The sequence below is a fragment of the Neodiprion lecontei genome, chromosome 7, assembly GCF_021901455.1.
Source record: "Neodiprion lecontei isolate iyNeoLeco1 chromosome 7, iyNeoLeco1.1, whole genome shotgun sequence".
Classification (NCBI taxonomy): Eukaryota; Metazoa; Arthropoda; class Insecta; order Hymenoptera; family Diprionidae; genus Neodiprion; species Neodiprion lecontei.
In genome coordinates this window covers 4395317-4410490 of record NC_060266.1, presented here as the reverse complement: position 1 = coordinate 4410490, position 15174 = coordinate 4395317, and the positions used below count along the sequence as shown (strand labels likewise).

The following is a 15174-nucleotide window of genomic DNA, read 5'->3' as shown; positions in this document are numbered from 1 at the left end:
ATTAGCTCTCAGTGCTGTCAATAATTTTGTATCTCTTTTGCGCTGCCGAGTTCGTGACTAGCTCTGTCGATGTCTTACGGAGCTTTTAGCGCAAGTTTCGGAACGCACCCTAAATTAATATTGCATAAAGTATGAAGAGTAAAGAGAACGACACCTCAAACTTGTGGCATCACCGCTATTATCCGCTAGACAGCGGGGCACGCTATAGTTCAGAATCACTTGAATTTTTGCTCATCCTCCGAGTACTGATGATTTTGTCAAATGTCTTACTGAAGTTAATAGATAGTTAATCGTTTTGCAGTGAAACAACGAAATCGCGAAGTATGAAAATTAATTCTTCGTGGTTTGTTATTGTCGCTGTCCACTATTAAGTAAGATTTATAAATTTTTCAGGTAACCGAACCGGACATTTTTACGAGATTCGATCTAATGACTTATTTTGCGTAAATTGTCAAATCCGTCATTGTAAATCGAAGATTAAGAACCTGTTGATATCAAGTACTCAATGTAGCAATGTAATGCTTAAGGTGGATGCCACAATTATTGAGCTTTCACTTTTCGAATATTATACATTCAATATTACTGCTGAAAGTTGTCACGTTTCGAAAGAATAGAAAATTGATAATTTTTAATTTTCCGTCAAATTAAAATATTGTATTCGAAAAGGGTCAGTAGTTGAGAAATCTATTTAAGATCTATTTTAAGTGATTTAAGCAATAGTTTTTACTCTTTTTAAAATCAAGGAAACATTATATTAAGGCAAATAAATTATTGAATTTATTTGGATTTATGTACAGAGCTAACATAAAAAAATATGACTCGGTAAACCATGCTGCAAAGGTAGTGCTTTATCAAGTTATTACCATTTTTTTCACCAAATCATCATTATCATACAATGGAATGATATGTACATCAGAGAAATTATATGGAAACTGCTCGTCTTGGTTCTTAGTCAAAATACGACCAATTATAAAATACACTTCTTATAAATCAATGAATTTTATTGAAGACGAATTTGGGGTGATTGGTTGACGTATCTCTGCAATGAATTTTTACAAGTACCAATCAGTCAATAATCCTATATATCTATATGTTTGTGCACACGCACAAGTTTTATACAAAATCCTGTGTATAAAAATCTTTCATAGAAATTTGATTGAAAGATTTCAGTTGAGCATTGTTTGCAAGAAGCCCAGAATATAGCTTCCCAAATCTTCGTCTTGATTCGTCCACGAAACATACACGCTCTTGGATTCATCTTCACCTCCTTCGACTTTAACCAATACTGATTCTACTGATATCGCACCATCAGTGAGTTGTACCGTCCATCCTACTAATCTTTCCGTTAATGGTTGCAAAAGCTTGAGCGTTGTCGCGTGGGCAGGACCTGGATCCCTTATTTGTACTGTAGACGTGAATCTTACTACATGCCTTGTGATTCCTGCTGCCCTGGCAACCTGGAAATCAATTTGAATGTGATTCAAAGTTACTATTGATTTTCGCCCACTTTGTTGAGGTTGAAAATGTGCAACCATTTATATTACACATTTTGAAAAATGTTTGAAAACTGTATTCAAATCATGACTGATGTAATGCATCATAAAGGAAAATATAAAAATTCCTTGTGAGATGACTTATGATGGATATCAAAGTGTATTACCTCGTCAGCATCAACTAGACAAACGCCGTCTTCCCTCAGCATTAACACGCTATGTAGGAGCCTTCTTCTTTTTGGATCTGGAGGCAGAGCAGAGTATCTCTTTGCCTCAGCTTTCAGAAGGGCTAGCGAGGCATCGACGGGAACTTTGGCAGTAGTGTAAATAACGCACGTTTCTCCATTGGCTGGATTGTAGCAGCTGGTACCAAACTCCTGCCTAATTTTCTCCTTCAGAAATTCCATTTTTGCAGCCTCACCATGAACGAGCATTACGTTCTTAGGTTCGCAATATTGAATCAGCTGCATGATGCCTTTCGCATCAGCGTGAGCTGAGAATGACATATATTCCACAGCCATTTTGACCTCGACGATCTGCCGGTTTTCAAACTCGATACGTTTAGTGCCATTTAGAACTTTGTGGCCGACAGTTCCCTGGACGCAGAACCCCGGCATGATGACCATATTGGCTTCGTTGGGTGCCCACTTTTTGAAAATCTGCAACGACAGTCCAGCATGCAGCATCCCAGGAGTAGCGAAGACCACCATGGCGCCAGGATTATCGATGTAGGACTTGTCAAAGGGCTTTATGTGCTTGAAATCGAACATGTTCCTCTGAACAAACGTCTTTTTTATCTTCTGGTTGGTCCATGTAATGAACATCTTGTAGTAATTGTTGGCCTTCTCCGTCAGACCAAGGGCGAAGTACACAGGCACCTTCAAGTTCATCCTCTCCCAGTAAGTTTCTAATAGTATGCAGAGCTCCTGGGCGCGACCAAGAGCAAATACTGGTATTAAAACCTTGCCGCCTCTGTCTATGCACTCGTGCACCTTTTTCAAGAAGTCTCTTTCTCTGCATCGTTTCGAATCTCGGATGGTGGTGGCATACGTTGATTCCGATATAAGCAGATCTGGCCTGCATTTGTCGATCCAGGCGGCTCCTAGATGCCGATCCGGAGTCATGTTGTAGTCACCAGTGTAGACAATGGACTGCGAACCTACTCGAACCCAGAACATCGCAGCGCCCAGCACATGCCCTGCATAGTAAGCCTTTATCTCCAGTTCAGGGTCAACCATGACTGACTGGTGCAGCGTAACAGCGACTACCTTCTTCATGCAGTCCTTGATCATTTGGGAGGTGAAGAAGTTGCTCTCACCCTTTCGCTCCACTGCTACCTTGCGCATATCCTCTAAGAGAATTGGGGCGATCGCCTTGGTCGGGTGAGTCATGTAAATCGGACCTGTGTAGCCCACCATTTCTGTGAAATAGGGTAGCGCCCCACAGTGATCCAGGTGAAAGTGCGAGATGATGACACAGTCTATGTAGTTAGTGGCTGGTCCTTCAGGCACTATGTATGAGAAGTCCGGGAACCTTCTCTCGTCGTTGAATCCCATATGCATACCGCAGTCCAGCATTATATTTTTACCTCCCATGGTAACCAGAATACAACTCCTGCCCACATCTTGGCCTGCGCCAAGAGGCGTTACTTTGATATCAGGCATTATTTGTGATTATTAAATCGTGTCTGTGGATTTGAGTAAATTTCTAGATAGAAAAGGTCGGAATTGCGAATATTTAATAATTTTCTTTAAGTACGAACGTGTTGTGTTTACATCGCGATGCCGTTACTAACCTCCAATTTTATTTTCGTTGATTCACTTTGTTTGGTGTATATTAATTATTTATAGGCTTTAGCCATATTAGTTTAGATAATAGACATATTTTGGAGGTCAAGTAACATGATAAGTAAAGAGATCTTCATAAGATAAGATTAGGTTAGGTTAGGTTAGGATTATCGTGCAACTACGAGATGACTACATATGGGTAAATCACCACCAGAGTGATACTCACCGTTGACTGAAGAATGTAAAGACAGTTTCCCTATGGGCTTTGGTACGACAACCGAAAATCGTTGTGCGCTTGCGCCTCCTGAAATGTTCCAATAGAGGTTTCTCTCTGCCAATGGTAGAGTTGAGAACTTATTGCAGAACATCAGGGGGTTACCGATTTCGACATGATTGCTGGTTGCATTTACCCCATTCGCCTTCCGAGTAACACAGTCTTCGCAATGGTAAGTCCAAGCCAGTATTTGGCCTGTGTATACTTACCAGCTTGTCGGCGATTCAGGAAATTAATAATGAGAACAAATTTCTTCCAAAATTCATCGCAAAACAGTGATTTAATTAAAGTATAGGTACCCGAGAGGAGAATGTATACATGGATCACAAATAATAATAGATCAGATGTAATAATGATGCAGAGACCAAAAAGTATATATGTATATGCGGTCCACGTACGATACTAATATAAATGATCCATTTACGATTAATACGTGATGCATACTATAAATTTTATAATTTTCTAGAAGACTAGATAAACTAGATTATCTACAATAATCGGGTATAATACGAAAATAGAAGACTTATTCATTTCGAAATGGGATTCTATTCGACAAGCGCTCGATGTATTCCATAACATTATTATTCACAATTATTTCAACAACTTTTCATTTGCTCTCTCGATCTTGTATTTTCGTAGGTATAGAATAGAAACGCCGTTCTAGCTAGTCGCAAGTGAAGTATCTACGTTGGGTAGAGAAGCACAATTGTTTTTCGAAAAGTGTTCATATGGAATAAAATTCGGAGTAACTGTAATACATCACGAATGCGTTAATTTTGGTCGAGGTGAAATGGATGCTCCGTATATTAGGCAGTATTTAACGCAGTGTCCTGATTTAAAGACCTGAAAAGGTGATTGTCGGCGATTTTTTTTTCTTCTTTTGATGGGGAGAGATAGAACGAAGCTTCTTAAAACTTCGAGTGTATTTTAACACACGTTTGAAAGGTACAAGCAAAAATTTTTATCTTCCAACTGTCGCAGAATGACAGCGTTATTAGCTGACCCGTTAACTGGAGAACATATCCTCAGTCAACGGCTGACCATCGAAGGGCCTAGCCGCTTGAGTCTGGAATCGGCAGGAAAGATAAAGTGCGTATTTCTTGTCTGAAATGTAAAATCAAAAATCGTACATCATATCATATCATCGTACATCATACATCATACATCACCATACATCATGCATAGTATTGAAGTTCGAAACCAAAGTTTGGATGTTCGGACGTTCAGAAAGTGATGCAACCGAAAATTTTGTTTCTCTCGACGTCATCGATATAGAATCAGCTAACCGAATTCCTCAGTCTGTAAACAACCGCGCGGTAGAGCGGACGTATGAGAATCGCGCTCCGCAGATTTCGAGTAACTGGTTCTCTACCTCCTGAATCCTGCGCTCCGGGTCCACTTTCTGGTGCAACTCGAGCTCCAGGACAAGCGCTCCGTAATTTCTTTGCTCCAGGTCCGCTACCTGGTGAAACACGACTTTCAGGACACGCGTTCCGTAGTTTTTGCGCTCAAGGTCCACTACCTGCAGAAACTCGACTTCCAGAACAAGCGTTCCGTAGTTTTGGCTGTCCAGGTACTTGACCTGATGACTTTTGACCTTCCGGACTAATTTTTGAGTTTACAAGTTTTATTATTCAAAACGTCATGTTTTGTACTATCAAAGCAATAGCTAATAAAATTGCAATCATTTTTTATAATTTTCTCATAAATTTCTTGGTGAAATGTGCCGGTAAAAAAATTATATTAATCCTTATACAATATTTTTGATGTCTTACAATACTGAGAACATTTATCAGTATTCGAGTTACAAGACGAGGTGGTTGGCGGTGGTTGGAAGTAGTTGGAGGTAGACGAGGAGGAGGACGAGAAGGACAAGGATTTGTGCTCGGTGAGTTTAACGTTTGTTTAATATTTCATGGCAATTGTAATGATATTTTGTCTGAAATTTTTCAAACTTGTCATGTTTACAATCAATTATCTCAATTCATTTTTTGCGCAAGCACATATTCAGTAGCTTCAAATGCGCTGATAAATTTATTACGTATTATTAATTAATTAATTATATTAATCCTTACACAATATATTTGATGTGTTCTTATACTGAAAATATTTATTACTATTCCAGGTATGACCCGAGGTGGTTAGCAGTAGTCGTTGGAGGTGGTTGGAGGTGGTCGCAGGTGGACGAGGAGGAGGAGGATTTGTGCTCGGTGAGTAAAACATTTTCATAATATTTGATGGCAATGCAGTTATATTTCATCCATAAGTTTTCAAACTTGCCATGTTTACAATAAATTATGTCAATTCATTTTTCGCGCAAGCACATATTCAGTAGCTTCGAAGGCGCTAATATAATTTATTACATATTGATTGATTAATTATTCATATTATTCGTTACACAATATTTTTAATGTGTTCTTATACTAAAAATATTTGTTACCATTCTAGGTATAACCCAAGGTGGTTATCGGTGGTTGATGGAGGTGGTTTGCGGTGGTCGAGCTGGACAAGGAGGAGGACGAGGAAGACGAGGAGAACAAGGTGGACGAGGAGGACGAGGATTTGTGCTCGGTGAGTAAAACAGTTTTACAATATTCAATGGCAATTGTAATTATATTTTATCTAAAATTTTGGAAACTTGTCACGTTTACAATAAATTATTTCAATTCATTTTTCGCGCAAGCACAAATTCAGTAGCTATAAATGCACTTATAAGATTTATTATATTATTGATTAATTGATTACTTATGTTAATTATGTTTCAGTTCTGTGCCCCACCTAGTGATCCGCTAGTACATATCCTCCGACGTGACATCGCTCTGCTACGTATGAAGAAGAAAAGATTTATTAAGATGCAAATTGCTCCTCTCTTCTTGCCATTGTGCTTTTAGCCATTGTTGTGCTGTGTGTTTAAAATTTAGGACAGTATGTAATATAGAATAACAGGTACAGCTACGAATATAGCACTACAATAAATCTTATAGAAATGAGCTCTCATTGAGATTTCTCTGTATTTATAACTCGACGCGAGAAGGCAAAAATCAATGTAATGCCATCTGTAAGGTAATTGGACTCGTATTTGCACTACGAGAACTCGTTGGGCATTTTGCGGTGAAATTTGAAAAATTGTTGTACAAGAAATTAAATAACTATAAAAATGGATAAAAAATATTATCTCTAATAGTGAATGTAGCTAATACAGTTTTAACCGTATATTGATTATGTTAATGATCTATTGTGACAAGATCGGAATTAGATAAGCTTTCTAAATACTCTTTTCTAGACTATTAATTTATATCATGTATATGTAAATGTATATTTCTTCAGTTTATACAGTCACTGCACTAGGATTACCCTTGCCATGTTTTATGGTGCGCTTGTGTAATTTGTATATTATTAACCTTACGTTTTACTCTATTTGCGACAAGTTGTGAGTGTTTCTAATTTCTTGGCAATTATTTATGTACATGTATGTGTATATATGTATATGTATACTTATGCATGCGTATATACATATATACACATATATAAAACTAGATTTTTACAATAAACACAGAGGTTTTAGTATATTCACATACGGATTTCTGTGTATAGGTATACTTGAACTAAAATATCCTTATCTCTAATACGGAGTTCTTCGTAATTCGCATTTGTTCTTGTAACCCAATGTCCTACATACGATGGCAAAAATCGAGATCCAACTTAACTGAGTCTCAAAGCCCTGTTGACATAAAAGCAGCTATTTGATAGAAATTATAGTTTGTAGTTTACACAGCCCATTGCATGATATTTCATTTTAAATACATATGTTTCAATGTATTTAGGAATAATTTATCAAATATACAGAGGTCATGTGCAAATAATAAATGAATTTAACAATAAATTTAAGCTTTGTTACTTCTTTTATTTTATTATGGATAATCAAAAACATTTCCGACTATTCGTGCTGTGGAAGCATGGGGATTAAACCAAATGTAGCAAAAGATTAGAAACAGTGTATGTAGAGTACGGGTATTTTTTTAATAATGCAAACACGTGCCGCTAGCTTAGTTTTGACATATCTAGAATACCACGCCTTGCGAATTAGCTTTCCAGACAGAGATGAATAAGCGATTTTAAGGACTGCATTCTCGTTGTTGAATACTCTATGCCTCATGGGAAAAGAAAATCTGTAACGACGAAATTGATGCACCGGATCATCGTCGACTTCAACTTTTGAAATGTCCTACCATTTCCGAACACCTCCAATCATCCTATTTACCTATATTACTAGATTAGCTATGATATGAAAAGAGAAGAATTATTCATTTTGAAATGGGATTCTATTCGACACGCGCTCGATGTATCCCAAAACATTAATATTCAAAATTATTCCAACAACTTTTCATTTGCTCTCTCGATCTTGAATTTTCATAGGCATAGAATCGAAACGCTGTTTTAGCTGGTCGCAAGTGAAGTATCTGCGTTGGGTGGAGGAGCGGAATTGTGTTTCGAAAAGTATTCGGATGGAAAAAAATTCAGAGTACTAATTTTTAACGAGATGAAATGGATGCTTCGTATATGAGACAGTATTTAACGCTGCGTAGTGATTTAAAGACCTAAAAAGGTGATAGGGAGAGAAAGAACGAAGCTTCTTAACACTTCGAGTGTTTTTTAACACACATTTGAAAGATACGAGCAAAATTTTTCATCGCCAACTGTCGCAGAACGGCAGCGTTACTAGCCGACCCGTTCACTGAAGAATATATCTTCAGTCAACGGCTGACCATCGAAGGGCCTGGCCGCTTAAGTCTGGAATCGGCAGGAGAGATAAAGTGTGTATTTCTTGTATGAAACGTGAAAACTAAAATCATTATACATCATATCATATCATCATACATCATACATCATACATCATACATCATACATCATACATCATACATCATCATACATAGTATGAAAGGTCGGCACTAAGTTTGAATTTTCGGATATTCGGAAAGTGACGTCACCAATCTCAAATCAGCTAGCCGAATTCCTCAGTCTGGAACGAACCGCGCAGTAGAGCGGACGGATGAGAGTCGCGCTCCGCAAATTTCGAGTACCGGGTTCTCAACCTCCCGGATCCCGCGCTTCAGCTCCGCTACGTATTTCGAGTACCGGGTTCTCAACCTCCCGGATCCCGCGCTTCGGGTCCGCTACGCGGTGAAACTCGACTTCCAGGACAAGCGCTCCGTAATTTCTTTACTCCAGGTCCGCTACCTGGTGAAACACGACTTTCAGGACACGCGCTCCGTAATTTTTGCGCTCAAGGTCCACTACCTGCAGGAACTCGACTTCCAGAACAAGCGCTCCGTAGTTTTGGCTGTCCAGGTACTTGACCTGATGACTTTTGACTTTCGGGAGTAATTTTGCGTAGTTCCGGCTGTACAGGTTCGTGACCTCGTGACTTTTGACCAAGCACTGTCTAGTTTCTGCGCGGGTCTGCTACGCGGTGAAACTCGACTTCCAGGATAAGCGCTCCGTGGTTCCTGGTTCATGTTTACAATAAATTATTTCAATTCGTTTTTCGCGTAAGCCCAAATTCAGTAGCTGTCGGTACGCTAATAAAATTTCTCGACTTCCAGAATAAGCGCTCCGTGGTTCCTGGTTCATGTTTACAATAAATTATTTCAATTCGTTTTTCGCGCAAGCCCAAATTCGGTAGCTGTCAGTCCGCTAATAAAATTTCTCGACTTCCAGGATAAGCGCTCCGTGGTTCCTGGTTCATGTTTACAATAAATTATTTCAATTCGTTTTTCGCGCAAGCCCAAATTCGGTAGCTGTCGGTCCGCTAATAAAATTTCTCGACTTCCAGGATAAGCGCTCCGTGGTTCCTGTTTCATGTTTACAATAAATTATTTCAATTCGTTTCTCGCGCAAGCCCAAATTCAGTAGCTGTCGGTACGCTAATAAAATTTCTCGACTTCCAGAATAAGCGCTCCGTGGTTCCTGGTTCATGTTTACAATAAATTATTTCAATTCGTTTTTCGCGCAAGCCCAAATTCGGTAGCTGTCGGTCCGCTAATAAAATTTCTCGACTTCCAGGATAAGCGCTCCGTGGTTCCTGTTTCATGTTTACAATAAATTATTTCAATTCGTTTTTCGCGCAACCCCAAATTCGGTAGCTGTCAGTCCGCTAATAAAATTTCTCGACTTCCAGGATAAGCGCTCCGTGGTTCCTGGTTCATGTTTACAATAAATTATTTCAATTCGTTTTTCGCGCAAGCCCAAATTCGGTAGCTGTCAGTCCGCTAATAAAATTTCTCGACTTCCAGGATAAGCGCTCCGTGGTTCCTGTTTCATGTTTACAATAAATTATTTCAATTCGTTTTTCGCGCAACCCCAAATTCGGTAGCTGTCAGTACGCTAATAAAATTTCTATAACTTTATAATCTTTTCATAATCTTTCTGGTAGATAATATCGATAAAAAAATTATATCAAACCTTACACATTATTTTTGATTTGTTCTTATGCTGAAAATATTTATTACTATTCAAGGTATAACCTGAGGTGGTTGAAGGTGGTCGGAGGTGGACGAGAAAGAGGACGAGGAGGACGAGGATTTGTGCTGGGTGAGTAAAACACTTTTATAATATTTGATGGCAATTGTAATTATATTTCATCTGAAATATTACAATCTTGTCACGTTTACAATAAATTATTTCAATTCCTTTTTCGTGCAAGCACATATTCAGTAGCTATGAATAATCTTATACAATTTATTATATTATTAATAAATTAATTAATATTCTTATAATATTTGATGGCAATTGTAATTATATTTCATCTGAAATATTACAAACTTGTCACGTTTACAATAAATTATTTCAATTCATTTTTCGTGCAAGCACATATTCAGTAGCTATGAATAATCTTATACAATTTATTACATTATTAATTAATTGAATAATTACATTAATCCTTACACAATATTTTTGATGTGTTCCTATACTAAAAATATTCATTACTATTCCAGGTATTACCCGAGGTGGTCGGAGGTGGACGAGGAGGAGGACGAGCTGGACGAGGAGGAGGACCAGGTGGACGAGGAGGAGGACGAGGTGGACGAGGAGCAGGCGGGGTGGGTCGTGGGAGAGGACCTCTCCTCTCCTCGGAGGAGAGGAGGGGGAGGGGCAGGGAAGGGGGAGAGGTGGGCGGGGAGGGGGAAGGGAAGGGAAGGGGGAGAGGTGGGCGGGGAGGGGGAAGGGAAGGGAAGGGAAGGGAAGGGAAGGGAAGGGGCGGAGAGGGGGAGGGGGCGGGCGGGAGGGAGGGCGGGGAGGAGGGAGGGAGGGCGGGAGGGAGGGGGAGGGAGGGAGGGAGGGCGGGGGGGAGGGGGAAGGGTGGGAGGGCGGGCGGGCGGGCGTGTAGGGGGCGGTACTGCTCTATTAACTCTAACGGGCTCGCATCGACATCCGTCCTCCACTCTCTCCCTCCCGCCCACCCTCCCACCCTCCCTCCCACCCGCCCGCCCTCCCTCCCTCCCTCCCTCCCTCCCTCCCTCCCCCTCCCTCCCGCCCTCCCTCCCTCCTCCCCGCCCTCCCTCCCGCCCGCCCCCTCCCCCTCTCCGCCCCTTCCCTTCCCTTCCCTTCCCTTCCCTTCCCTTCCCCCTCCCCGCCCACCTCTCCCCCTTCCCTTCCCTTCCCCCTCCCCGCCCACCTCTCCCCCTTCCCTGCCCCTCCCCCTCCTCTCCTCCGAGGAGAGGAGAGGTCCTCTCCCACGACCCACCCCGCCTGCTCCTCGTCCACCTCGTCCTCCTCCTCGTCCACCTGGTCCTCCTCCTCGTCCAGCTCGTCCTCCTCCTCGTCCACCTCCGACCACCTCGGGTAATACCTGGAATAGTAATGAATATTTTTAGTATAGGAACACATCAAAAATATTGTGTAAGGATTAATGTAATTATTCAATTAATTAATAATGTAATAAATTGTATAAGATTATTCATAGCTACTGAATATGTGCTTGCACGAAAAATGAATTGAAATAATTTATTGTAAACGTGACAAGTTTGTAATATTTCAGATGAAATATAATTACAATTGCCATCAAATATTATAAGAATATTAATTAATTTATTAATAATATAATAAATTGTATAAGATTATTCATAGCTACTGAATATGTGCTTGCACGAAAAAGGAATTGAAATAATTTATTGTAAACGTGACAAGATTGTAATATTTCAGATGAAATATAATTACAATTGCCATCAAATATTATAAAAGTGTTTTACTCACCCAGCACAAATCCTCGTCCTCCTCGTCCTCTTTCTCGTCCACCTCCGACCACCTTCAACCACCTCAGGTTATACCTTGAATAGTAATAAATATTTTCAGCATAAGAACAAATCAAAAATAATGTGTAAGGTTTGATATAATTTTTTTATCGATATTATCTACCAGAAAGATTATGAAAAGATTATAAAGTTATAGAAATTTTATTAGCGTACTGACAGCTACCGAATTTGGGGTTGCGCGAAAAACGAATTGAAATAATTTATTGTAAACATGAAACAGGAACCACGGAGCGCTTATCCTGGAAGTCGAGAAATTTTATTAGCGGACTGACAGCTACCGAATTTGGGCTTGCGCGAAAAACGAATTGAAATAATTTATTGTAAACATGAACCAGGAACCACGGAGCGCTTATCCTGGAAGTCGAGAAATTTTATTAGCGGACTGACAGCTACCGAATTTGGGGTTGCGCGAAAAACGAATTGAAATAATTTATTGTAAACATGAAACAGGAACCACGGAGCGCTTATCCTGGAAGTCGAGAAATTTTATTAGCGGACCGACAGCTACCGAATTTGGGCTTGCGCGAAAAACGAATTGAAATAATTTATTGTAAACATGAACCAGGAACCACGGAGCGCTTATTCTGGAAGTCGAGAAATTTTATTAGCGTACCGACAGCTACTGAATTTGGGCTTACGCGAAAAACGAATTGAAATAATTTATTGTAAACATGAACCAGGAACCACGGAGCGCTTATCCTGGAAGTCGAGTTTCACCGCGTAGCAGACCCGCGCAGAAACTAGACAGTGCTTGGTCAAAAGTCACGAGGTCACGAACCTGTACAGCCGGAACTACGCAAAATTACTCCCGAAAGTCAAAAGTCATCAGGTCAAGTACCTGGACAGCCAAAACTACGGAGCGCTTGTTCTGGAAGTCGAGTTCCTGCAGGTAGTGGACCTTGAGCGCAAAAATTACGGAGCGCGTGTCCTGAAAGTCGTGTTTCACCAGGTAGCGGACCTGGAGTAAAGAAATTACGGAGCGCTTGTCCTGGAAGTCGAGTTTCACCGCGTAGCGGACCCGAAGCGCGGGATCCGGGAGGTTGAGAACCCGGTACTCGAAATACGTAGCGGAGCTGAAGCGCGGGATCCGGGAGGTTGAGAACCCGGTACTCGAAATTTGCGGAGCGCGACTCTCATCCGTCCGCTCTACTGCGCGGTTCGTTCCAGACTGAGGAATTCGGCTAGCTGATTTGAGATTGGTGACGTCACTTTCCGAATATCCGAAAATTCAAACTTAGTGCCGACCTTTCATACTATGTATGATGATGTATGATGTATGATGTATGATGTATGATGTATGATGTATGATGTATGATGATATGATATGATGTATAATGATTTTAGTTTTCACGTTTCATACAAGAAATACACACTTTATCTCTCCTGCCGATTCCAGACTTAAGCGGCCAGGCCCTTCGATGGTCAGCCGTTGACTGAAGATATATTCTTCAGTGAACGGGTCGGCTAGTAACGCTGCCGTTCTGCGACAGTTGGCGATGAAAAATTTTGCTCGTATCTTTCAAATGTGTGTTAAAAAACACTCGAAGTGTTAAGAAGCTTCGTTCTTTCTCTCCCTATCACCTTTTTAGGTCTTTAAATCACTACGCAGCGTTAAATACTGTCTCATATACGAAGCATCCATTTCATCTCGTTAAAAATTAGTACTCTGAATTTTTTTCCATCCGAATACTTTTCGAAACACAATTCCGCTCCTCCACCCAACGCAGATACTTCACTTGCGACCAGCTAAAACAGCGTTTCGATTCTATGCCTATGAAAATTCAAGATCGAGAGAGCAAATGAAAAGTTGTTGGAATAATTTTGAATATTAATGTTTTGGGATACATCGAGCGCGTGTCGAATAGAATCCCATTTCAAAATGAATAATTCTTCTCTTTTCATATCATAGCTAATCTAGTAATATAGGTAAATAGGATGATTGGAGGTGTTCGGAAATGGTAGGACATTTCAAAAGTTGAAGTCGACGATGATCCGGTGCATCAATTTCGTCGTTACAGATTTTCTTTTCCCATGAGGCATAGAGTATTCAACAACGAGAATGCAGTCCTTAAAATCGCTTATTCATCTCTGTCTGGAAAGCTAATTCGCAAGGCGTGGTATTCTAGATATGTCAAAACTAAGCTAGCGGCACGTGTTTGCATTATTAAAAAAATACCCGTACTCTACATACACTGTTTCTAATCTTTTGCTACATTTGGTTTAATCCCCATGCTTCCACAGCACGAATAGTCGGAAATGTTTTTGATTATCCATAATAAAATAAAAGAAGTAACAAAGCTTAAATTTATTGTTAAATTCATTTATTATTTGCACATGACCTCTGTATATTTGATAAATTATTCCTAAATACATTGAAACATATGTATTTAAAATGAAATATCATGCAATGGGCTGTGTAAACTACAAACTATAATTTCTATCAAATAGCTGCTTTTATGTCAACAGGGCTTTGAGACTCAGTTAAGTTGGATCTCGATTTTTGCCATCGTATGTAGGACATTGGGTTACAAGAACAAATGCGAATTACGAAGAACTCCGTATTAGAGATAAGGATATTTTAGTTCAAGTATACCTATACACAGAAATCCGTATGTGAATATACTAAAACCTCTGTGTTTATTGTAAAAATCTAGTTTTATATATGTGTATATATGTATATACGCATGCATAAGTATACATATACATATATACACATACATGTACATAAATAATTGCCAAGAAATTAGAAACACTCACAACTTGTCGCAAATAGAGTAAAACGTAAGGTTAATAATATACAAATTACACAAGCGCACCATAAAACATGGCAAGGGTAATCCTAGTGCAGTGACTGTATAAACTGAAGAAATATACATTTACATATACATGATATAAATTAATAGTCTAGAAAAGAGTATTTAGAAAGCTTATCTAATTCCGATCTTGTCACAATAGATCATTAACATAATCAATATACGGTTAAAACTGTATTAGCTACATTCACTATTAGAGATAATATTTTTTATCCATTTTTATAGTTATTTAATTTCTTGTACAACAATTTTTCAAATTTCACCGCAAAATGCCCAACGAGTTCTCGTAGTGCAAATACGAGTCCAATTACCTTACAGATGGCATTACATTGATTTTTGCCTTCTCGCGTCGAGTTATAAATACAGAGAAATCTCAATGAGAGCTCATTTCTATAAGATTTATTGTAGTGCTATATTCGTAGCTGTACCTGTTATTCTATATTACATACTGTCCTAAATTTTAAACACACAGCACAACAATGGCTAAAAGCACAA

General features: G+C 39.5%; 1 protein-coding gene across 2 annotated transcripts; it reads right to left on the bottom strand.

Annotated features, from left to right (window-relative positions):
* Positions 1–983: 983 nt before the first annotated feature.
* Positions 984–3497, bottom strand: LOC107220932 (integrator complex subunit 11). Of its 2 annotated transcripts, XM_046744993.1 has the most exons (3): positions 3289–3497; positions 1661–3180; positions 984–1457 (listed from the first exon to the last, which is right to left on the bottom strand). In XM_046744993.1, the coding sequence occupies exons 2-3, from the start codon at positions 3155–3157 to the stop codon at positions 1167–1169; spliced, it is 1788 nt and encodes a 595-aa protein (XP_046600949.1). In that variant the 5' UTR covers positions 3158–3180; positions 3289–3497; the 3' UTR covers positions 984–1166. The 2 variants fall into 2 exon arrangements, with proteins under 2 accessions (XP_046600949.1, XP_015515225.1); XM_015659739.2 differs by having other exon boundaries at positions 1661–3497.
* Between the last annotated feature and the right edge of the window lie 11677 nt (positions 3498–15174).